General features: G+C 37.6%; 1 protein-coding gene across 3 annotated transcripts in view; it reads left to right on the top strand.

Moving 5' to 3' along the window:
• LOC134676270 (uncharacterized) overlaps positions 1 to 25,955 on the top strand; it is a 94,640-nt gene that overhangs the window by 12,853 nt on the left and 55,832 nt on the right. For all 3 annotated transcript variants that reach the window (XM_063534639.1, XM_063534637.1, XM_063534638.1), the window contains exon 2: positions 11,232 to 11,615. In XM_063534639.1, the coding sequence (XP_063390709.1) occupies positions 11,236 to 11,615 (380 nt within the window). In that variant the 5' untranslated portion in view covers positions 11,232 to 11,235. The remainder of the gene's footprint in view (positions 1 to 11,231; positions 11,616 to 25,955) is intronic.

Raw genomic sequence — 25,955 nt, 5'->3', positions numbered from 1 at the left:
CATTATTCACGATGCTAGAAAGCGGTGACATGAAGTACCTACTTCATTACGTCGCCATTAAGGGTGATTATGATGTAATTTATTAACAATATTGCTAAAGAGCGCCCATGAGTTCTATCCAATCATAACTGCATCTTTCTCATGTATTTACAGAAGTAGACCTTTTGACTGTGATGGTTATTACGGTATAATTTTATGGCTATCAAGCCGGACCTGTGATCAAAGGGTCTAACTGTGCCATTTGCGCATTAATATATCATCGAAACCTTATCATGATTATTTTGAACAACATTGTGGTATGCTAATGTCAAAGCCTGTCGATGGCGCTAGGGTGAATTATAACGCCTTGTTATATTAAGGAACTGAGGCTTTTCACATGTATGTTACAAAGTTTTGTGAATAAGAGTTTGTACTGTTTACATGTGCTGTATTGGAGGGCAACTATGCACATGCATGAGACGTGTCCCACGTTAGCCTCCCACCAGTTGAGGAGCCAACCAGTAATGAACTGGTGGAGGCTACCGCCACCTGGTGAAGGCCCAGCTTGCTGCGACTGCATTGGCTGCGGCAGTCTTCAGTGGCGGCCTTGATAACAGTGACCTGACGGGACGTAGGTCGGGTCAGAAGATGGCCGAGCTATACGGCGAGATCGTCATCCGTCGGTGTTTGACATCACTACGATAACCGACAATGTCACATCACTAGAGGTGGTCGTCCATATTAGATTGGTTTTACGCGAGAGCGTCCTTGCATATTATTTTCAGAACTATATTCTAATATTTGTGATTCCCTAATAAATGTTGTTATAAAGTGGTGTCTGGTGTTTTTACTCTTACAATACACACGCGACAGGAGATTTTGTTTTATAAGGTGTAGTGATATACATGTCGGCGGCCGATCGTAAGATCAGGCATATCGTGAAATTCCTAGGCATATCGTGAAACGTGAAAGTCTTTGACTCGTTCCCTGAGTCGACGGAGCCCTGCTACGCGGGGCTCCTATTTCTGGGCAGTTTGCCCTTCGGGCATCTGAAGCAACCTAACGAACCTATATATTGGTTTAATGTGACTATCCTCAAAACAATACACAGGAACATCAGATCTGCCTGATCTTACGATCGGCCGCCGACATATAGTTTCATTGCATCGCAGCCATAATTGTGTTTTTAGTTTTAAGATATATTTTGTATTAATATGTATGCTAGTTTTAAGGTATTTATCTATGGGCCAATAGTTGCCTGAAAATAAATGTTTTCATTTCATTTCATTTCATTGAGACTGTTTATTGTTTAAATAATTTAGTGGCCGTATGATCGGTCACCGAGGTTGGTCTACAATTGTGTCGACACTCATTATCATGTTGCTTAACTAATCGCCAATCATTGTTTACTAATATGTACTACTCGTGCTATAGTAATCGTTGTACGATCTTAAGCCGACCACTGACTTATAAGTTATAACAGTCCGCCGGACGATATCGGCCGGTCTGACTGAGGATACTGAATTCATTGACAGGTGATGACAAATTTGGCCAGCAACCTAGACGCCTTCAGTTTTTATTCAAACAGTAACATAATAATGGTGTAGTCGGGTAAAAAATGTATCATTTTCAATGGGTGTCAAAGTGCACCCCCTTGCACTCTGCTGCCGGCGCCCATGGCCGGTCAGTTGTTCGGAACTGTCCAATTTTTGTTCTGACAGGCCGATATCGTCTGGCGGCCTGTTAGTCAGTGGTCGGCTTAAGAACAAACATTTGATAGTTCCGAACAACTGATCGGCCGATATCGTCCGGCGGACTGTTAGTCAGTGGTCGGCTTAAGAACAAAAATTTGACAGTCCCGAACAACTGACCGGCCGATATCGTCCGGCGGACTGTTAGTCAGTGGTCGGTTCCAGCATATCATAATATTCAATCCGCATCTCTACCCAGTGGCGTATAGGCCCTAAGGTCCGGTAGGCCCGGGCCTAGGGCGGCAAAAAATTAGGGGCGGCAAATTGTGACAAAAAATTTGCTCGTCATAACAAGAAATAACTTAAAATGGTCTGGTACCTTGTGGTACATTTTGCTGCATTTGTCACCCTAGTTTCACTCTCTCCTCTCATTTACTCAAAGGTTAACTGGAAGAGATCCCTCAAAGGGATAAGTTCGCCTTTGTACTTTTTACTAATTGTATGTTATTTTTAATATGTATTTTTGTACAATAAGGAGTTTACTACTACTATTATTAAAATGTAGTCTGGGCCTGGGACGGCAAAGACTGCAAATCTGCTACTGTCTCTACCGCCCCTTGGGGGTCTAGCTAAGATAATAATCGTTGACAGAAAACACTGATCGAAACTTAAAAAAAACCGGGCAAGTGCGAGTCGGACTCGCGCACGAAGGGTTCCGTACCATAAAGAAAAAAAAACGGAAAAAAATGCAAAATGAAAACGGTCACCCATCCAAGTACTGACCACTCCCGACGTTGCTTAACTTTGGTCAAAAATCACGTTTGTTGTATGGGAGCCCCATTTAAATCTTTATTTTATTCTGTTTTTACTATTTGTTGTTATAGCGGCAACAGAAATACATCATCTGTGAAAATTTCAACTGTCTAGCTATCACGGTTCGTGAGATACAGCCTGGTGACAGACGGACGGACGGACGGACGGACAGCGAAGTCTTAGTAATAGGGTCCCGTTTTACCCTTTGGGTACGGAACCTTAATGATCACGGATAGGTTAAACTTAATGGTTACATGGTTAAATTTAATCTTTCCCAAATAGTTCACGATTCACCTAGATTTCGGTAACGATGTGTGATTAGCACCGTTCAAACAGTTACCTACTCGTTCCACTACGTCACGTCACCTGACGTCGACGTCAATGATAATCGTGTTATGGGATTGTGACGTAGTGTACTAACAAGATGCCGTGTCGGGCCGAAAAGTGGAGTAAATGTTAATGAAACATTCTTCTTTTTATTCATTTTTCGTCTTAAGTTAGGTTAATTATAATATGAATATAAAAGCAAAATATAAAAATACTTACAAAACAATAAAAAATACATATAAACACATTATAAAAAACCTAACTTAGGATGCCGCCGGCAGCGGGGCAGGGCCCAAGCTGCCGGTGGTCAGGGCCGCAGAGTGAGGAACCGACGTACTATAAAACATTCTTTATTATTATAACTAAAGTCGCACCAAACAAAGTCTGCAGCGGATTTGAGGTGTTATGTATAGGTACGTCATAATTTCATAGAAGTTTGACGTTTAAAATGACACGCACTGCATGGGCTATCAAAATCGCTGCAGACTTTTTACGGTCTAACCAAAACGTAGTGATTATATGCTCTTTGGGTCTAACTATGTATATTTCGAACTCGATAGGTTACGATAGGTATCCTCCTATGATTGGTGTCATCTCCATATAGTTTATTTTAAGCTAAAAACTTCATATAATTACTAAGAAATCTCACAAAATTGTATTGAAACGACACAGTTACGTTTTAATTTTAAAACGACATGCTTAAATTACAATTTTTTGGCTCCTTCACGGCTATTCAACACATTTGTGTAAATAGAGTTGTATTATAATATATAAGAATAATTTTTTATTGTATCCATGTATGTACAACATTATAAGAAATATTAAATTACATAAATTACTAAAAGACATAAATAGGAATATAAAACTAAAACTAACTACAATTAAAATAATTAAAACTAAAAATTAAAAATATCTATAATATTGTATTATATATAATAATTTATGTACATTATATACAGACGTAATCTACTATGAACTACTATGAACACAAACCTTGAGAAATGATATGTTTTCATTTATTTAACTTTTATCAGTTATATCAAACTCTATCAAAATCTGTCTCTGAAAGGGTATTTGTGACGTTATTTATGAAAAGGGACCTTATTGTCGATGGCGTTTACGCCATTATTAGCGACGCTCCGATATAATTTCAATGCCGTGCGACGCTGTGCGGCGTAAGCGCCATCGACAATAAGGTCCCTTTTCATAGATAATGCCCCATTTGACATGACGTTATTAATAAGTTTTTGGCAAAAATTTCATTTTTGGAACAAGCTTTTATCGCTGACTGTAGTTTTCTTTCTACAGGCAATTATTACTCATCGAGACAATTCTAAAAACCCCAAACAAAATTAGGTTTCGTTGTTTTATCACAGAGTTCCTATGGCCACCTCCTGTCTCCTTCATCAGATCAGCTCGATGGTGCCATAATATTGCATTGTCATCCGATTTATATATGCATGCAAAATTTCAGCTCAATCGGAAACCGGGAAGTGGATCAAATTTAACTTGCAAGATTTGATTACAGACAGACAGACAACGGTCAGGTGAAACTAAATAAAAGCTTGTAAAAAATGTAAATATGGTTGGACTGCAAAAACTGCCAGGCTACTTAAGAGGCCGACCAAGACATACGTCAACAGGTTTAACTCAAAAACTACTGAACAGATTTTCATGCGGTTTTCACCTATCAATAGAGTGATTCTTAAGACGAAACAGGAGCTACGTTTTTAACATTTTAGGTAAATATAGGGTATATTCTTCTCGCTAACGGAAGCGGCTAACTAGTGAGATAAGGACAAGGCGAAAAATCCTGCGTAAAAATCGAGGTTTCGTACTCGACTGTTTCCTCCTCCAAAACTTAACGAATCGTAACCAAATTTGGAATGTTGATAAGTTCAAAACAAAAATAAGAGCGCTATAAGCTCACTACTCTTGTAAAGTGCGCAATCTGAGACTTTTTTGCTAGTTGGGACATTATTTGTCTCGGACCGTTTTGCTTTTTTGGCTAATTGATATTATTATATCAGTTTTGAATACGCCTCTCATGGCGGGCATTTGCATTTGAAGGGCTCTAGCGCCTTAAAAAACTAAAATATCAAAAAAAGCAAAACGGTCCGACACAGATATTGAAATTATTAATCTGTGTTGGAAAAAATCATTGCTCTAGCATCAAAACCCACGGAGGAAACAGTCGAGTACGTTTGTATGGAGAAATTACCACTCCTGTTGGCTCTTAAGGAAGGTTTAGGCATATAATTTGTAAACCCGTGCGAAGCGAAGTAACGTATAATTTCTCGGAAAAACATGAACTTACAGTAGCGACAAGCGACGTCGGTTTTAGGTCTCCCACCACGCACTTCGCAAAGTCAATGGGCCCGATTCGGATTATGAAATAGACATCTACTAAACCTTAAATCTATGTATTAGACATCACCTAGATACGATAACGATAAGTTTAAGATCTAACTTGTCAAATTTGACATTTGCGCTATTCTGGAGATACTCTTGAACGATTTCCACAGGATATGACTTAGAGATCCAATTCACATCTAATAGATATCTTACGCTATCTAACGTAAAAGTGACATTGGTTGCACGAATTGCGCTGCAAAAGAGAACTAGTTGATATCTAAACTATAACGTATCTAGAATGGATCTAGTACGTGTCGTCTCTTGTGAATATCTTGAAGTTCGAATACGGCAGAATACCTTTAGTAGGGCGGCGCTGAAAATAGACATATCTGTAGTAGGGCGCCGGTATGTCTAACGCTGACTGTAGCCGCGCCAAAACGGAGTCTATTATTATATGTCCGTGACTGCTTCATGTAGACTGATAACCCATATGTTGCTGACGATCTAAACATTATAATTTGGTCGGGTGCAAACATGATAAGTACGGCCACGGCTACCATCAGTTTGACATTGGCATAAACGCTATCGTGAACGCAATTTACTTTCTATGCATCTCGCTCGTACTGACATATTAGTGCGAAAGAGATATATAGAAAGTAAATTACGTTCACGATAGCGTTTATGTCAATGCCAAACTGATGGTAGCCGTAAGTGTTTAACAATAAATTTACCGACATTTAAAACAGTATGTCACCATTTAAATTAAATCATCGGGACGTCGAGTTGAGTGAAGGCCTGTTCAGACTGGAACAATTTTTCGCCAATCTGATTAAATTGTCCGATCAAATCAGGTGGTGCGGACGCGCACGCCAATTTGGCCACTTACACCAATTTTGAATTTATGGTGATATTTGAGCGCTCTAAATTAAAATAAAAAGCGGCCAAGTGCGAGTCGGACTCGCCCATGAAGGGTTCCGTAGCAGCAAGTAACATAATAAAATTGCGGTTTACGATTTATGACGTATTAAAAAAAATAAAGACTAGATCTCATTCAAACCAATTTTCGGTGGAAGTTTGCATGGTAATGTACCTACATCATATATATTTTTTAAATTTTATCATTTTCTTATTTTAGAAGTTACAGGGGTCGGGGTTGGTTGGCAGTTGATTTCGGCGAGCCAAATTGGCTTTTGCGTCCGCACGGCCTGATTTCATCGGACAATTTAATCAGATTGGCGAAAAATTGTTCCCGTCCGGGCAGCCTTCAGTCAGCTCGACGTCCAGATTTAGATGTCGACTAGGAAATAACGCGCGTTTTAATAAGAAAACTGATGTATGAAGTTACCACTCCTTCTTTACTTATATTACTCTATGGTTAAACCAAGAAAAGTCTGCAGAGAATTTGACAGCACACGCAGTGCAGGTGTTATTTTAAACGTCAAAAATCTATGAAATGATGACGTATAAATAACACTGGCCTCAGTGGGGAGACACTCCTGACTTCAGTCGAACTCGGCTCCGCTTGGCTCAGCATTGCTCCGAGCAATTATTAGTTAGGGTTGGCATCACATGACTTCCTTGTGCGTGCACGACCACAGATAAGATAATCACTTGGATTTTGACAACCCTAAATAGCCGAAAGGGTCACTGCCATATAGGTATTAGGAAGGGACCCTGAATCGCTGTCAAACTTCGGGTTTGGAAGTGTCCTTTCTGTATTACGGTAGTACTGTTATTTCTTCTGCGCTGGCACTGTGTGTACTGCCAAAATCTCTGCAGAGTGCAGACTTTTCTTGGTTTAAATCTATTTTATTTCAATACCTACGTAGTACCTACCGAGGAAAAGGTGGATGGACTGTGTGAGATATGATATGAAACGAACGCAAGTGAATGATGAAATGACGGGTGACAGAGAGGTGTGGAAGAGAAAGACATGCTGCGCCGACCCCAAGTGAATGGGACAAGGGCAAGAGAATGATAATTAATAATTAATATTATAGGACATTCTTACACAGATTGACTAAGTCCCACAGTAAGCTCAAGAAGGCTTGTGTTGTGGGTACTCAGACAACGATATATATAATATACAAATACTTAAATACATAGAAAACACCCATGACTCAGGAACAAATACATGTATCATCATACAAATAAATGCCCTTACTGGGATTTGAACCCAGGACCATCGGCTTCGCAAGCAGGGTCACTACCCACTAGACCAGACCGGTCGTCAAATGATGATACATGATGATGATAAGGACATCATCATCATTCTCTTGCCTAATTGCATTGTATAATTGGGCCAAACAGAGAACTGTGTTACGTCTTTCCTGTAGGCATACACAATCAGTTAACTATTGCCCACAGGAGAGAAAAAAGTACAGTTCGCGCGAACGTACTAGTTTTCTCTCCTGTGAGCAATAATTAACAGCTTGTGGGCATGTAAGTAATGATTTTATCATAGTTCTCTAAATAAAAGGAGGACCTTTTCACGTGGATAAGGGTTAAATATAGCCCTTAACTCTTGTGTATGTTTACAGGAAAGACGTAACACAGTTTTCTGTTTGACCCAATTAGGTAATTGAATGCTCTTATATAATTAGTTAGTTAAAATTCTAATATGCGTGACTGGAGAAATTTAGTATGACTTGTATGAGCTGAGAAACATTTGAGAATAACCCGTCTTTATGATTGGCCTTGCGCTCGCGCATCGATCGCGTTATCGTATAAATAAGTTCAAGTTCAGTGCTGATGGCGCTGCCAATTCACAGAGCACATTTATTGTGAAAACTGCGAGTACATAAGCACTTGATGTGAATTGTTTAATATAGGTGCCTATATTTTATAAGTTTTAAGACATTTCATTCACAATCAACATAAAAAAATACATTGTTAAAATTGAGTAATGTACGGAAACCTCGGAACGCGTGTCCGCTGTTTTTAGGGTTCCGTACCTGAAAAGGAAAGACGGAACCCTTATAGGATCACTCGTGCGTCTGTCTGTCTGTCTGTCTGTCTGTCTGTCCGTCTGTCACAGCCTATTTTCTCCGAAACTACTGGACCAATTAAGTTGAAATTTGGTACACATATGTAAGTTTGTGACTCAAAGACGGACATGTAACGTAAACAAATGAATTTTAACCATTGGGGCCACTTTTGGGGGGTAAATGAGAAAATTAAAAAATAAAGTTTTTCAAACTATATCATGTTACATATCAAATGAAAGAGCTCAATGTGAGAATCTCAAATATATATTTTTTATAATTTTAGAATAAACAGTTTAGAAGTAATTCCAGAAAATAGGCAAAAAATTACCATTCCCCCCATTATCTCCGAAACTACTGGGTCTAAAATTTTGAAAAAAATACATAATATAGATCTTTACCTATAGATGACAGGAAAACACATTAGAAATATGTAGTCAAGCGTGAGTCGGACTAATTACTTAGTTTTTGATCCGACCCCTACGGGTTTTTTTAAAGGCAATTCACTCGCGTTTCACATATAAAAAATACATTGTCAATGTGGTATATAGGATACAGCAGAGATATAATGTAGACGAGATGCATTCAGGATATTCACCATTTATTGACTGACGTGACATATCATTCAAAACGACGTAACCATTCCAAACAGCTCTGCGGCTGGAGGTCGCATACACTACAGTCAAAAATGGAGTAATCTACGGAACCCTTGGAACGCGAGTCCGACTCGCACTTGACCGGTTTTTTTTCTTCATGTCGGCTATAGGCAATTTAATCTATGTATGTACATAATCTATTGTACAAGTATATGAAGGCAGTCAATTGTTTATATAGGTACTTATAGCGTTCTAGGAACATTCTGTCGCGTGACAGTTTTCATAAAATTGTAACCATTGAGATCCACGTGACACTATTTTTTTAATCGACCTTCATTCGTAGAATCCAATTGCAATCATTATCAATGATTCTTTGATTAATCAATGTATGTTTGCTATTAGAGTTCGACCAAAACAAGTCTGCAACGATTTTGATAGCACACGCAGTGCAAGTGTTATTTGCACGTCATAATTTCATAGAAGTTTGACGTTTAAAATAACTTAAATAACACTTGCACTGTGTGTGCTATCAAAATCGTTGCAGATTTATCTTGGTCTGACTACCTATTTTGACTAGCTTGAGTAGCTTGGCAACTGGAAGGCCAGCATAGGTTTTAATCTTGTTTTACCTTTTTTAGGAATGATGCGATATTTTTTATTGCTTGGATCTTAGTTCTTTAAGTCAAATTTTATAGAACAAAATTAGAGTTGTGAGGGGGGTTCGCCAACACAACTTCCGTGAGATACAGACGTATTAAATATATTAAGAACGGGTCACTCACGTATTAAGTCGAAGTGTAATTTTTTTATTCTATTCAGTTTTTAGAAATTCAAAAAAAATGTCGGTACCAAATGGGTTCTCGGGGTTTACAGCTCACAAGGTGTATTTTGCGTAATAAAATGTAAATAAATAAATATAGCTGGTCAAGCAAATCTTGTCAGTAAAAAAAGGCGCGAAATTCAAATTATCTATGGGACGATATCCCTTCGCGCCTACATTTTTAAAATTTGCCGCCCTTTTCTGCTGACATGCAAGATCTGCTTGACCAAGTATATTTAAGTAATATGACCGTTTTCGCTTCAGTATATCTGATTACGAATATTGAATTGGTTTCAGATTATGTGGTTTGTGAGGTGTCCGCGGTTTCCGAACCTTGTTCTGAATTCGTAGTTTAAATATTACGTAAAATCATACCGTACTAGGATATTTTTCTAACTAGGTAGATGTTTTTAGTTTATTCGCCGAGTCCAATTGTGCTCCTGATGACAAGTGATTTTGGAGTATATAACGAAACAGTATTTTCGATATCAATGAGAAAATAAATAGGTAAATCGGAAAGTATCATACTGTGTTTTTGTTCAAAACGTATTTAAAAAATAGATATAGTTAGTACAGTCGCTTGCAATAACATGTTATACAACGAAGGGCCCCCCCACATCTGGCGTCTTTCGAGCGTCGGCGTCTACAATTCTATGGCCGACGTCGACGCAACGTCGACGCAACTGCGCAGCGACGTCATTTTCCATAGCGCTGGACCGACGCCGACAGACGACGACGCTCGAAAGACGCCAGATGTGGGGGGGCCCGAAGGCCGCAAGAATATGTGACGCGCTCTTATGGCGCTACAAATAAGATCGTGTCAGATATTTTCGCGGCCTTCGTTGTGTAACATATTATTGCAGGTAACTGTACATATTATATATCACTTTTAGATCTGCTTGTAGGATCAAACTCCACTCTACAAGCACCCATAGTCTCTGCTTATTAATATTTGGCGACCGCAAGCGTATTTGCCACTATGATGTAGAAAAAAAATCTAATTCGATTATTTTTAATTCGATTAGACTAAATTTCCTCCAAATGAATCCCTAGACAACGTTATTCGAGATTATACCAAAGCATCTTGTACTTTGCTTTTTAAAGAGTGCTCTTTAAGTCTTTAGTCTATTAGCCAAATGCCATAAAATAATGGACTTATCAATTTCTCTCTGGCACGCTTTTTTTTCATGCAACCAACACGCGCAGTTTTTGCCGCTTAAGCAAAACTAATAAGGCCGTACCGATACCAGATACCAGAAATCTGGTATGTTGACATTGTCTTAAATTTCAAATGGTGCGGAAAAAATGTTTAGAGAAATCAAATATGATGGCCTACAACGATGTTCTAGGAAATGTGATATAGAAGCTGGTATTTACTTACGCGAGAATAATTAAAAATGGATGGGCTAGAATCGGGTTAAAATTCAGTTGAGGAATGTTTATTAAGTTAGCACTTTGCCACGAGAAGTATTTTTTAAAGTTAATACCTACAGTACCTACCTGAAACTACCTGGGTAGTTAATAGATACCTTTTATTGTGTTGTCCACAGAATAGTGTTTTTCTGAACTGTGTGTTTTTCTCAACCACTGAATTTACCCTTAAAATTAATGGAAAACTCTTATAAACCTTAATCCATGTGTTCACAATTTTCTCTTTTCTTTCCAGGGCCATGGAGCTCAAAACGCCCAAAGACAAGAAGATATCGAGTTTCACAAAACTCCTGTCGCGCGGCAAGATGTTCCGGATACCGATTCTCATCCTCTTCCTCCTGGGCAGCACTAGCTGCGACGACCGCGAAGACGAATTCCAATTTCAAATTCAAAATTCAAATTCCGAATTGCAAAACACAAGCTTGATGGAACACTCGCATAGACACGGACGTAATACCAGTGTAAAAAAAGATTTGAGTGACATTAAATATTTAAGGCGACATTTGAATAGGGAAATAGTGAATTTTGTGATGACTGACTATTTGGTGGACGGCGAGGTGGAGAATCGTGTTCACTTTAATGGGATTACGGCGAAGGAGACTTATGTTGGCGCGAATGGGTGAGTTGAGCTGGCAACATTTTTTTGTACTTTCTTCAGACTGGTCAAATATAAAGCCCAGTACAGACGGGATAATTTTTCGTCGTCCGATCAAATCAGGGCGTGCAGACGCAAACACCAATTTGGCTAGCCGATTTCGACCGCCTATTACCAATTTTGGGACGCTAGTATTTTCGTTTGGGGGCATTTTTAGGGTTCCGTAGCCAAATGGCAAAAAACGGAACCCTTATAGATTCGTCATGTCTGTCTGTCTGTCTGTCTGTCTGTCTGTCCGTCCGTATGTCACAGCCACTTTGTTCCGAAACTATAAGCACTATACTGCTGAAACTTGGTAAGTAGATGTATTATGTGAACCGCATTAAGATTTTCATACAAAAATAGAAAAAAACAATAAATTTTTAGGGTTCCCCATACATAGAACTGAAACTCAAAAATTTTTTTTTCATCAAACCCATACGTGTGGGGGATAGGTCTTCAAAAATGATATTGAGGTTTCTAATATCATTTTCTTCTAAACTGAATAGTTTGCGCGAGAGACACTTCCAAAGTTGTAAAATGTGTGTCCCCCCCCCCCCTGTAACTTCTATAATAAGAGTATGATAAAACTAAAAAAAATATATGATGTACATTACCATGCAAACTTCCACCGAAAATTGGTTTGAACAAGATTTGGTAAGTAGTTTTTTTTTAATACGTCATAAACCGTAAACCGCAATTTTATTGTGTTACTTGCTGTTACGGAACCCTTCATGGGCGAGTCCGACTCGCACTTGGCCGCTTTTTAACTTTGAGGACTCAAATATCACCATAAATCGAAAATTGGTGATTGGTGCCAATTTAATTTCTAAATCGGACGATTTGATCATCCCGTCTGGATTCCATTTAATCCTCAAAGAGCTACACGGTGATTAACCAAGAAAGTCAAAATACAAGGTTTAGGCGAAGAAATAAAAAAAAAAGTTAAACTTTAATGACCCATTTTCTTAGAATTCTAAATGAACTTAAAACTAAAAAAAACAAGCCTTTATATTAATTTTATATCACACACATTTTTACCTACTCTGATAAACACGTTCATAAATATTAAAGGCGGATCTGCTGTAAAAAATTATAATTGCATATATGTTTACTATATAGTCAAGAATGACGTACTGTCCTCCCCGGGTTATCGCTGTTATGACGGTTTTGCGTCGGGTCGGGTAAATTAAAAACTCATAGAGACACGTGGACTGCGATCTCTGTAAATAATTTACTGTTTGTCTTTGATGCCTTACAAATGACATAAAAGGAGGATGGGCAGATTTGTATGGACACTGGCCCATGTAAGAATACGAGTAAGTGATATATCATCGGAAAGGCTTTTTTATATACTCTATTTTTTTGTATGGCGAGACTTGTCAAATCGCTGTTTAAAAAAATTTTTGGCATAAAAAAACGTTAGAAAACGAATAAAAAACTAAAATATCGTAACACAAAATCATCTACAATAACAAAACCTTCATGATCTGCGACACAGGAACTTAGTATCGAAAAAAAAAACTAAACTTACAACTCACACTAATTTCTGCGGCGATAACTTTTTTCACACAGAGATTTGGGACTACCTGCCATAGTAAAAGTTTTAGAACTTAGAATAAGCTATCCAGTGACATATCGCTTGTCCTTATTGGTCAATAGGCCAATTAGCCCACCCTCCTTTGCAAGTTGTATTAATTAATTGCATAAGGACACAGATCTGACAGATTTTCACATCAAAACCCGAGAGAATCCGGTCCTGATTCAGTATTAAATATGTCTGTGAGTCTGTGACGACCTTAAATAAGGAGTGACTATGCATTTGTATACTATAGTGAGTTGTGTGGGGCTATTATAGTCTCTCAAGCCATTTCTGTCCGTAGAAAAAAAACCGCAAATTCAAAAAAAGTAGGTGCTAAGGGTTATCGTTATCGTCCTATAGAAAATTTGCATTTCGCACCTTTTTCTACTGACAAAGTTGGTGGACAGACTATAGTTATATGTTTGAATAACGAAAGAGTGTACAAAAACGAAATGTAGAGTGACAAAACACTAAACATTTTTTTTAAATATCTGAATCTGTTTTAATTTTGAATCAAGGAAAAATACTAACTTTTATCTTTTACTAAAGTATTTCACGGCTTTTTTTCTGAAAAAAAAAACATTGCTACCTACTGCCTCTCTCCTCTTTTTTAATACAACCTTTAAACGAGCAATTCTTGTATATTTATGTATTTTGGAGACCTCAGAAACGGCTCCAACGATTTCGATGAAGTGATGATGAAATTTGCTATATAGGGGTTTTCGGGGGCATAATCGATTTAAGTCTTATCTCTAAAAAAATAAGCATTTTTGAGTTAGGTACTATATGTTTTCTGAGCAAAGCACTGACTCGATGCCGCTTAGGTTGAATCAGCAGAGTCATGCGAGCTTACAGGGCTATTTGCCTCAACTTCGCCTACCCCCTGTAGTCTCCTCTTCCTAGTCCTTGCTGCAGGATCTGCTGGCTGGAGTTGCCCCTAGTATCAGTATCAGTAGGTATATGTTTTCTGAGCAAAGCTCAGTCTGCCAGATATTACCTATACATGACATAAACACTAAGGTATAGCAACTAAACAGGATTAGCATAGTTTATCAAAAGTCACAGGTTATCCGCAATATTAATTATATATGTATAGTAGTTAGTGTTATCGTTGAAGATAACTTGTAAACAAACAGCTTAAACATAAAATTGTTGTCTGAGAGAGATCTTTATTAGCGCTTATCGCGGCGCCAGAAATAAATAAGGTTCCTTTTGTTTATTACATATGTAGGTATAGATGGTCAAGCAAATCTTGTCAGTAGAAGAAGGCGCGAAATTCAAATTTTCTATGAAACGATATCCCTTCGCGCCTACATTTTTCAAATTTGCCGCATTTTTCTACTGACAAGATTTGCTTGACCATCTTATATTTCATGATGTGGGAAGCGCTGGTGGCCTAGCGGTAAGAGCGTGCGACTTTCAATCCGGAGATCGCGGGTTCAAAGTTTCAAACCCCGGCTCAAACCAATGGTATTGAGTTTTTCGGAACTTATGTACGAATCATTTGATATTTACCAGTCGCTATTCGGTGAAGGAAAACATCGTGAGGAAACCGGGCTAATCTCAATAAGGCCTAGTTTCCCCATTGGGTTGGAAGGTCAGATCAGGGCTCGGAACCGGTATTTTTTTAAAACCCCGAAATAGACCAATATTTTGAATTATTTTATGCTTTTTACGTAAGACTGGATCATGTATTTAGGTAACGAATTTGCGTTATCAGATTGTTTAATTAAAAAAGAAATAATAAACCAAAGAACGAAAAAGAACGTAATAATACCGGTATTTTTGTATGGAGCAAATACCGGTTTCCGAGCCCTGGGTCAGATGTCAGTCGCTTTCGTAAAAACTAGTGCTTACGTCAATTCTTGGGATTAGTTGTCAAGCGGACTTCAGGCTCCCATGAGCTGTGGCAAAATGCCGGGATAACGCGAGGAAGAATCTAAATCTATTTCATGATGTTATAATATGGGCCGGGATTTGGAACCGTGACCTCCTGGAAGTTAAGATGAGATAAGAGCTCAGTAATCTAAATATTGTCTTGTTCCTAGATAGTTTGCGATCTAAATCCGACAAGTGTTGCTAGTGATGTAACTGCACCACCGTTCCGACGCGATCTATTTATACACACAGATACACAACTACAGTGCACAACTATCTGAAAGGTCCATAGTCCAGGGAAAGACGTTGAGAATCCATTTTTTTAACAGGAATTGAAATATAAACTAAAAAGACTGAAAAACCGGACAAGTGCGAGTCGGATTCGCCCACCGAGGATTCCGTACTTTTTAGTATTTGTTGTTATAGCGGCAACAGAAATATATCATCTGTGAAATTTTCAACTGTAACTGTATTTAATAAAGTGACGAAGCCCTCAAGTGGTGAAAATAACTTGATTTTTGTTTCCAAAGTTGTGCGTAGTTGTGTTTTATCAAATACAACGCTCGCACTTTCGTTCTCAGTTGCAGACATTGGTTAAAAAAAAATCGCCATAGGTGAACGTTATTAACCGATTAATGAAATTTTCAACGTTGAAAATGTTTTTTGATCGCATCAGATCACACATCGCCATAGCATCATAGTAGAGCTACTGGTCTCGTCAGTTTTAGGGCTATGTGAATGGTCTCAAAAGATGCGTCTTAACAAGGGCAACAATATGGTGAAGTCAAAGACTTTTTTCGTAAATCTCAATATTTTATAGAAAAATTACGCATTTTTCGGTGTCTCTTCGCACTAAATCGACAACTTATCGAAAAAGAAAAGCGGAAAGCAACAGAGGGTTTTAAAAAAAATTGTGTGATGTGAATGTAATTAATGGACGACCTTATGCCAATTTTTATCTAATTTAATAATGTCGTCTTAAAATGAGAGCTTATAAAATAAATAAATTAATTAAAAAATATATTGTTAATATAAGTAAAAAAGTAAAAATAAAGTATTTTACTTACCTTTTTTTACTTTTTTACTTATATTCGATTGTGTGGCGGCGGCTAGATCCGTGTGAAAGATCTGTGTGTTGTAAGCTGCGGGGGGCGGATTGCATCCGTCAACAGGTGCATCTAGAGTGCATGTTTACGTTTACACGGATGGCTATCTTGACCTTGCTTGCCTGTTTGACTGTTAACCGAGAGATACCTAGAGTCGGACCAAGAAAAGTCTGTAGCGGATTTGATAGCCCACGCAGTGTAAGTGTTATTTATGCGTCATAATTTCATAGAAGCTTGACGTTTAAATTGACACTTGCACTGCGTGGGCTATCAAAATAACTGCAGACTTTTCCCGGTCGGACTCTACGATCATGATTGACATGACTTGCACTGCGTGTGCTATCAAAATCGTTGCAGACTTGTCTTGGTCTGACTCTATTAGTCTACACAGCAATACTATTTTTCACAATTTTTAAACGATGTATACAACCTCTTTTACTGTTTATTTTTAGTGGCACTGACATCTTGCACGCCATTAGAACGTTTAAAAAAATAAAAGCATTCTCTTTTTAGTGGCATCCGAGAAGTTTTTGACACGTTGTAGCCAGTTAACGCTATTTTTATAAACGAAACAAAAAGTTTCATTACAAACAGGTTACATAACATAAAAACTTTATTGTCAGAATAGATGTAAGAAAGCAAAACTATTATTAGTTTTAATGCGCGTTTAACTGTTAAGACTTTTTAAATGTATTAAGCCACTATGATTATGAATTTTAATGATTGTTTTTGTTGTAAATTATTTTAACCCAGTAGCAAGTAGAGTCAGACCAAGAATAGTCTGCAGACTTTTTTTGGCCCGACTCTAACATTGTAGTTTAATTATAATTAGACATTCTTATTTTTATAGTCAAAGTACCTGGGACACCGAGGTTTGCTCGGAAAAAATATTAAAACTTTAAAATGCGCGTTTTCCCAGAGATAAAGCCTAATAGCCATCGATTATTATCGCCCCCGAAAACCCCCATATAGCAAATTTCATATATCCAAGAATTGCTCATTTAAAAAGGTGCATATGATTTTACTCGTAAAGTCATATGCAATAATAATTATGTTACTCTTCGAAGGCCGCAAAAATATATCACACGCTCATATGACTCTACAAATAAGATCGTCAGATATTTTTGCGGCCTTCGCTGTGTATCATATTATTGCAGGGAACTGTACACTGAAGTTCACATCGTTCACATTCACAATTTTAACTTTGACAGCTCACGAAGTCATTGGACGAGCAAAAAATACGCCAAAAATTATATAATCGCGCGATCAGTGACAATTGATCTCACACTTTTGCGGATGACTTACTCCTTAATACCACATACTTAGGGTTCAAAATTGCTCAAACCATATGTCTAACGCTTACAATTTTTCAGTTGCATTTCATTACGCCCAATGAATATTACGTTAAAGTTCATTTCTAGTTGTTTACGATGTAAAGTTGAGTTGTAGTAGTTGACATATGACAATGTCGGTTGCCAAGTAGCACGATTGTTTTTTTTTCATCATATTAGGTAATGGAGTCAGTGGCAAATACATCGTAAAGATCTTTCGTTACACTCGGTTATTTAAAGAGTAAAAATGTAATAAGTAGTTATAGATAGTCAAGCAAATCTTATCAGTAGAACGATACGAGCAGCGGCGTTTAGAAGACCTAGATGCTAAGCGCCATCTCCGTAAGACGCGACCGAAACCCTCGTATACCTACACCTACAACTCAGCCGGCCAGCTCCACTGCGGACCTTGCCACCGCATCTTCAAAACCAAGTTTGGCTTCGCAAGTCACATTAGAGCGTTCCATCGTCCTAATTAAAACATTTGGAGGAGTCGCCATCGTCGGACACGGCGAGGAGGACTATATATATATATCAGTAGAAAAAGGCGCGAAGTTCAAATTTTTTATGAGACGATATCCCTTCGCGCCTACATTTTTCGAATTTGCCGCCGTTTTCTACTGACAAGATCTGCTTGACCATCTATATTTGTTTCACAAGGGGGAAAAGTTGTTGTTTAACCCTTTGTGCTAATTGATACCCAAGGGTGAGAAATATACCAAAATTTTACCATGAGTATAGTGAGTGATTCAAAAAGTGGATCTTGTAAGTTGTGAGGGTTAAATAAACTTTGCTACGGAGAGTACAGAGTCAAGACACATTTTTTAGGGTACCGTAAACAAACACTAAAAACGGGATCCTATTACTAAGACTCCGCTGTCCGTCTGTCTGTCACCAGGCTAGTGTATCCCATGAACCGTGATAGGAAGTTGAAATTGAATTTTTGTTGCCGCTATATCAACATTGAAAACAGAATAAAATATTTAATTGGGGCTCCCACAACAAACGTGATTTTTTGCCGTTTTTTTGCGTAATGGTACGGAAATCTTCGTGCGCGAGTCCGACTCGCACTTTGCCGGTTTTTTAATAATTTCTATTGTTTGTTTGGGTACTTATTTAACTTAACATTGTAAGTAATGTGTATTTATATAAACAAAATAAAGGATTCACGCCTCACAGGATACGGAAAGCGTTTTATCACCCGCCATCTTGGTTTAAGTAAACAAGAAATGGCCGCCATTAACGATACAAGCAAACTATTGAAGGTAAATAAATAAGCTGTCTAATTCTGAATACGGTGAATCTAAGAATATTCTTCTCATACATATGTACTACAATAGTTATTTGTTTCACTCGGGGGCAAAGTTGTTGTTTAACAGCTCGTGCTAATATTGATACCCAAGCAGGCGAAAGATTCCATAATTGAACCACGAGCGTAGCGAGTGGTTCGAGAAATGGAATCTTGAGCGTTGCGAGGGTTTCAAAGCACGAGGGTTAAACAAAATTTGCCCCCGAGTGAAACACAAAATTTTTTTTTGTTAAATTAATACCTATGTAGGTATTAGCAGTTTTACATGAAAAATGTATGTTTTTTGAATAAATAAGAAAATAAATTAAAAGTGGAATATTTCACTGTCTCAGATAGCAGAGCACTGGGCTATCGATCCAGTGATCGTAGGTTGATACAAAGTTAAATTAGAAAAAATGTTGATTAGACAGACTCTAAGTAGGGGAGACCTAGGTGAGTTGTGACAGAGGAGAGTTGTGACATTGTCGATTTTTTGGAATCTATTAACTAAACACTAGGTCGCAATAGCGAGCGTTTGTTAGTTCAAGTTGCGAGCTAACAAACGCACACTGTTGCGAGCTCACTAACAGTTATTAGATTAGAAAAAATCGACAATGTCACAACTCTCCTCCGTCACAACTCACCTCGGTCTCCCCTACCTAGTACCTATACTATAGGTACCCAAAGAGAATATAACCATTACGTTTTACCTATACCTACATATTTGTTAACGTTTCCTTATGAAACCTAAAGGAAATACGTAAATTGAACTAAAATATTACAAGAATCACACTAACGCGAATTTCATAAGGATGTTGTGATTCGTATTCACGTCATAGTTCCCGGTATATGAAGTTAAAACGTATTCACGGAAAACCCATCCAGATAACATTAATAGGAACTTTAATAATAAACACATGATTAATCTGCACGTATATAAATAATAATAAATAACCTAGGTTTTTTATAATGTGTTTATATGTATTTTTTATTGCTTTTCATGTGCTTTTATATTTTACTGTTATATTCATGTTATAAACAACCTAACTTAAGATGAAAAATAAATAAAGATAACAATAACCTACACTGAGATTCAGAAGAAGGCAGAGCAAAGAGAAATTTAACTAAAGTTAAATTACTTTTCACCACACCAGCTCGGAAAGGCTTACTTTGCCCTTCAAAAACTGATAGCAAAGTTGCATTTTATTCACATGTGAGGCAAAGTAATCAAACGCAAATTTTGGGTTGTTATCTAATGTTTTCTGGTTGAATTGACTACGACGGGGACGATAAATATTTAATCACATTCATTTGGATTTGATTTGGTTTGATTTTGTTTGATATTTTACATTAAATATTTGCTTCGGGTTGGTGAGGTGAAAAATTTTGTGTTTCACTCGGGGGCAAATTTTGTTTAACCCTCGTGCTTTGAAACCCTCGCAACGCTCAAGATTCCATTTCTCGAACCACTCGCTACGCTCGTGGTTCAATTATGGAATCTTTCGCCTGCTTGGGTATCAATATTAGCACGAGCTGTTAAACAACAACTTTGCCCCCGAGTGAAACACAAAATTTTTCACCTCACCAACCCGAAGCAAATATTTAATGTAAAATATCAAACAAAATCAAACCAAATCAAATCCAAATGAATGTGATTAAATATTTATCGTCCCCGTCGTAGTCAATTCAACCAGAAAACATTAGATAACAACCCAAAATTTGCGTTTGATTACTTTGCCTCACATGTGAATAAAATGCAACTTTGCTATCAGTTTTTGAAGGGCAAAGTAAGCCTTTCCGAGCTGGTGTGGTGAAAAGTAATTTAACTTTAGTTAAATTTCTCTTTGCTCTGCCTTCTTCTGAATCTCAGTGTAGGTTATTGTTATCTTTATTTATTTTTCATCTTAAGTTAGGTTGTTTATAACATGAATATAACAGTAAAATATAAAAGCACATGAAAAGCAATAAAAAATACATATAAACACATTATAAAAAACCTAGGTTATTTATTATTATTTATATACGTGCAGATTAATCATGTGTTTATTATTAAAGTTCCTATTAATGTTATCTGGATGGGTTTTCCGTGAATACGTTTTAACTTCATATACCGGGAACTATGACGTGAATACGAATCACAACATCCTTATGAAATTCGCGTTAGTGTGATTCTTGTAATATTTTAGTTCAATTTACGTATTTCCTTTAGGTTTCATAAGGAAACGTTAACAAATATGTAGGTATAGGTAAAACGTAATGGTTATATTCTCTTTGGGTACCTATAGTATAGGTACTAGGTAGGGGAGACCGAGGTGAGTTGTGACAGAGGAGAGTTGTGACATTGTCGATTTTTTCTAATCTAATAACTGTTAGTGAGCTCGCAACAGTGTGCGTTTGTTAGCTCGCAACTTGAACTAACAAACGCTCGCTATTGCGACCTAGTGTTTAGTTAATAGATTCCAAAAAATCGACAATGTCACAACTCTCCTCTGTCACAACTCACCTAGGTCTCCCCTACTTAGAGTCTGTCTAATCAACATTTTTTCTAATTTAACTTTGTATCAACCTACGATCACTGGATCGATAGCCCAGTGCTCTGCTATCTGAGACAGTGAAATATTCCACTTTTAATTTATTTTCTTATTTATTCAAAAAACATACATTTTTCATGTAAAACTGCTAATACCTATGTAGCTCTATTTTCTTTGTACGAGTATCTAAGTATACCTAACATTTTAGCAACGAAAACTAGAACTAGTTTATTTTATAGGAAATATACATAAATACATCTATAAATAATACTAAATTAAAACTAACAACCCTAAATATATCTAAAATAAAACAAAGAATATAATAAAAACTACTCAAAGAGCCCCGCCCCGCGCTAACCCCGGCGCAAAGGTGCCCATCACACTCGCTGCGTTACCGCGTTGAATTGCGAAACTAGAACTAAGACATAGATGTACATAGATAATATGTTACGTAAACGTTCATGCCAAGCTTCATGCAATATCTTCGATTGTATGGGAGCGGCTGGTTCCTGTGTAAGTCCTGAGTTTTTAAAGTCTCTGCCGACTCTACATTTCACGGACGGCGCGTGAGTTGAATTTCGCTCAAGGCCAAGAATTCGCGAAGTAATATCCATGCGCTAAAATACGGTGTTTTGATTAGCTGTCATAACCTCGTGCCACCCAATGTACATTAGGATGTACACTCAGTTTCGATGGAATGTCAACCTTAATTAAAAAGAAAGTAGGTAGCATTTCATTTGTCTCGTAAAATTTTCGAACAAATGAAAATGAACCCAATTGAAAATACAACATGATTCTAATTTCCTTGGCTATAATTTTATATGGTGGGCGGCACGAGGATAAGGCTGTTTGTCCACGGTCGCGGGTCAGAGCGGCTACCGCGAAAACCGAAATTCGCAAATTACGGGGATCTTTCTCCTTTACTCCAATGAAGGCGTAATTAGAGTGACAGAGAAAAATCCCCGCAATTTGCGAACTTCGATTTTGGCGGTTATAGCCCAGAGCTGTAGGGAATGGTTGCCTAGCCTATCTATGTTATAGATGTAAAATTTAAAAGTCGTTTAATCTAGATAATTATAGATTGAACCAACTTTTTAATAAGGCAACATATTAAAGTTAGATTATATAAAAAAAGCTTTCATTTGATATAATATACGAAAAAAAGTTACTAGGGAATCTATGTGTAATGTGTCATTGTGAATATTATCTATCGTTTATTTCTAATCACCAATGAAATAACAGAAAGAGGGTATATACAGGATGGCTAAAAAATAACTGCATTCCCGTTGCCAGGGAGGTTTTGGGAATATACTGAGCAACTTTTAGTATGGAACTAACCCCGAAAAAAAATCACGAGAAAAAATTGTCTCTTTCTTACATTTTGGCTGGTCCATTATCTATGGAAGGGAAATTTTTTTACGGCATTCGGGGTTGGTCCCATAGTAAAAGTTGCTCAGTATAATCCCAAAACCTCCCTGGCAACGGGAATGTAGTAATTTTTTGGCCACCGTGTATTTTTTACAAGCTTTTATTTAGTTTCACCTGACCGTTGTCTGTCTGTAATCAAATCTTGCAAGTTAAATTTAATCCACTTCCCGGTTTCCGATTGAGCTGAAATTTTGCATACATACGTAAGTCGGGTGACAATGCAATATTATGGTGTCATCGAACTGATCTGATGATGGAGACCGGAGGTGGCCATAGGATCTCTGTGATAAAACAACGAAACCTAATTGTGTTTGGGGTTTTTAGAATTGTCTCGATGAGTATTAGTTGCCTGTGGAAAAAAAAGTACAGTCGGCGATAAAAGCTTGTACCAAAAATGAAATTTTTGGCAAAAACTTATTTATAAGTACCATAACGTATCTTAGACCAAGTGTTCACCCTAGTTTAGCGAGCGAGCAGCAGTCAAGGTCGGCCGTTATTAGCATACCTAACGGACCTTATTGATAGCGTTACGTGTTTGCGCGAATTCACAGTGCAAAGGTCAAAAGCTATTTTTAGGAAGCGATGCTACTAATATTAAAAAAAAACCGGCCAAAAGCGAGTCGGACTCGTCCACCAAGGGTTTCGTACAAATTTAACTTATTCGTACAAGTATTAAATTAAATTCGAGTTATGAACTCAAGGTCCACTTGCACCTTGCACCATCCTAATAACCGGGGTTAAGCGGTTAAACCGTTAACCCAGTGTTAAATTGTACTGGTAACCATGGTGACTCCAGGTTTAACCGGTTAACCTTGGGTTAGTGAATGGTGCAAGTGGTCCAAGAAATAAAAGAACCTTCCAAATTCAAAAGCGCAAAAATTGGCTTGGGTCTTATGAGGTTTATTTAAAGAAGTGCGAGTCGGACTCGCGCACGAAGGGTTCCGTACCATAATGCAAAAAAAAACAAAAAAAAGCGAAAAGAAAACGGTCACCCATCCAAGTACTGACCCCTCCCGACGTTGCTTAACTTTGGTCAAAAATCACGTTTGTTGTATGGGAGCCCCATTTAAATCTTTATTTTATTCTGTTTTTAGTATTTGTTGTTATAGCGGCAACAGAAATACATCATCTGTGAAAATTTCAACTGTCTAGCTATCACGGTTCGTGAGATACAGCCTGGTGACAGACGGACGGACGGACGGACGGACGGACAGCGAAGTCTTAGTAATAGGGTCCCGTTTTACCCTTTGGGTACGGAACCCTAAAAACAACGGGTTGCACTCCGGGAGTGTCGGCAGAAGTGAAAACTCAATGACATTGTAACAGTTTTTCGATCAGGTCACGTGTCCGTCTTACGAAGCGTCTTACGTCTTACGCTCTCGCGAGTTTAACATTTTTTTCCCATCACAAAAAGTACACTGCGCCGCTAAAGAAGTTTTCACTTCAAAAATAGTTTAACAAAAGTATATAAGGAAAAAACGTAGCTAATGCCCCCCATTTGTATGTCGTAGGTACCTACCTAAATATATGTAGGTATTAGCTAAGACTGTAAAAGTTTTGTAGACACACACAGACACACATAAGAAAATTGTAAGTAGGGGAGACCGAGGTTAGTTGACACAGAGGAGAGTTGGAACATCGTCGATTTTTTGGAATCTATTAACTAGAAACTAGGTCGCAACAGTGTGCGTTTGTTAGCTCGTAACTTGAACCAATAATAATATCGTTAATAGATTCCAAAAAATCGACGATGTTCCAACTCTCCTCTATTACAACTCACCTCGGTCTCCCCTATCTAACTACCTACTTAACAATTATATTTATTCAAGTTCCAAGTTCATACATTTCTCATAAAAACCCTTGTCGTATATTGTCATTGAAATAAGACACAAGTCTTGAAGCTCATAGGGTTATATTACTTGTTTAACAGTGCTAAAGAGTTTTGAACTCTATGGTTTAAGTAATAAGGGGGAAAAATTGAAGTCGATTGTGTAATGCGCGCTCATATGAGAAGTCATTATGAAATGAACGAAAGGAAACGTGGATGTTCCGATTTAGACACTTTTATTTATTTATTTTAACTTTATTGCACAAAATATACCGGGTGTGGTATAACATGAGCAAATAATTAAAACATAGATTGTACTCCGGTGTACAAACGGTGACACTTTTGTTCAACAACTTTAAAAAATTATGAAGTATTTAGACTCCGTATTTTTCATACAAAATAAATATTATCTTCAATGGACGCCATCGCCAGGCCATTATCATTGTGATTGACGTTGCTTGTCACGCCTTAAACATAACAAAATTCGCAATACATTGCGTCTTAGAATAAACTTTAAAGTGTATTAAAAATCAAACCACAAGTCATTTTTAAAAGTAGCTGAACAAACGTTGGTCAATATGAGGAGTACAGCCTACGGTTTAATTTTTTTCTCATATTAAAGGCCACACCCGGTATACAACAATGTACAAATGGCGGACTTAATGCCAAATAGCTTTCTCTACCATAAGCACTTTATTTACGAACATTTCCTTTTGCGATATTTTAACTAAGTGGGTTTTAGAATTTTTGTTAATTTAATATATTTAGGGATCAGGAATAATTTTACACCATTACAGCTAGCGCCAATATGCGCTGTAAAATTAAATATGTATAGTGTAATGGAGATAGACCAAGAAAAGACTGCTGCGATTTTGATAGCACACGCAGTGCGAGTGTTATTTCAAACTTCTATGAAATTATGACGTATAAATAACACTTGCACTACGTTTGCTATCAAAATCGCTGCAGACCTTTCTTGGTCTGACTCTAGTAAAGCTGAGGGGAAATCATGCGTGATAGTGAAATTTGTAGGTTGTATTCGAAAGTCCACATTATGCATGTCCTTACCTCGTGAGCGGCGCAGGCAAAAGGCCCGCTTGATTTCTTCGCGACTGCACCCACTCAACCTAAACGATATGTATCGCACTGTACTTGACTGTACAGCAGGTATATACAGGGTGTTTTTTCAACGTTACTCTGCTTGGTGGATTTGTAGGTCACACTCAGTCACAGGAACCCGTCGCCAAAAACCCGCTCCCATACATTCGACGTTACGCTCACATTTTAAAAGGGCGGGATTCAATTAAATAGTTTGATTGAACATTTACGTAACATATACTACATGTACATACA

Source organism: Cydia fagiglandana, chromosome 24 (assembly GCF_963556715.1).
Source record: "Cydia fagiglandana chromosome 24, ilCydFagi1.1, whole genome shotgun sequence".
NCBI classification, from domain to species: Eukaryota; Metazoa; Arthropoda; class Insecta; order Lepidoptera; family Tortricidae; genus Cydia; species Cydia fagiglandana.
The sequence above is the reverse complement of the archived record's forward strand: the minus strand, read 5'-3'. Positions and strand labels throughout refer to the sequence as shown.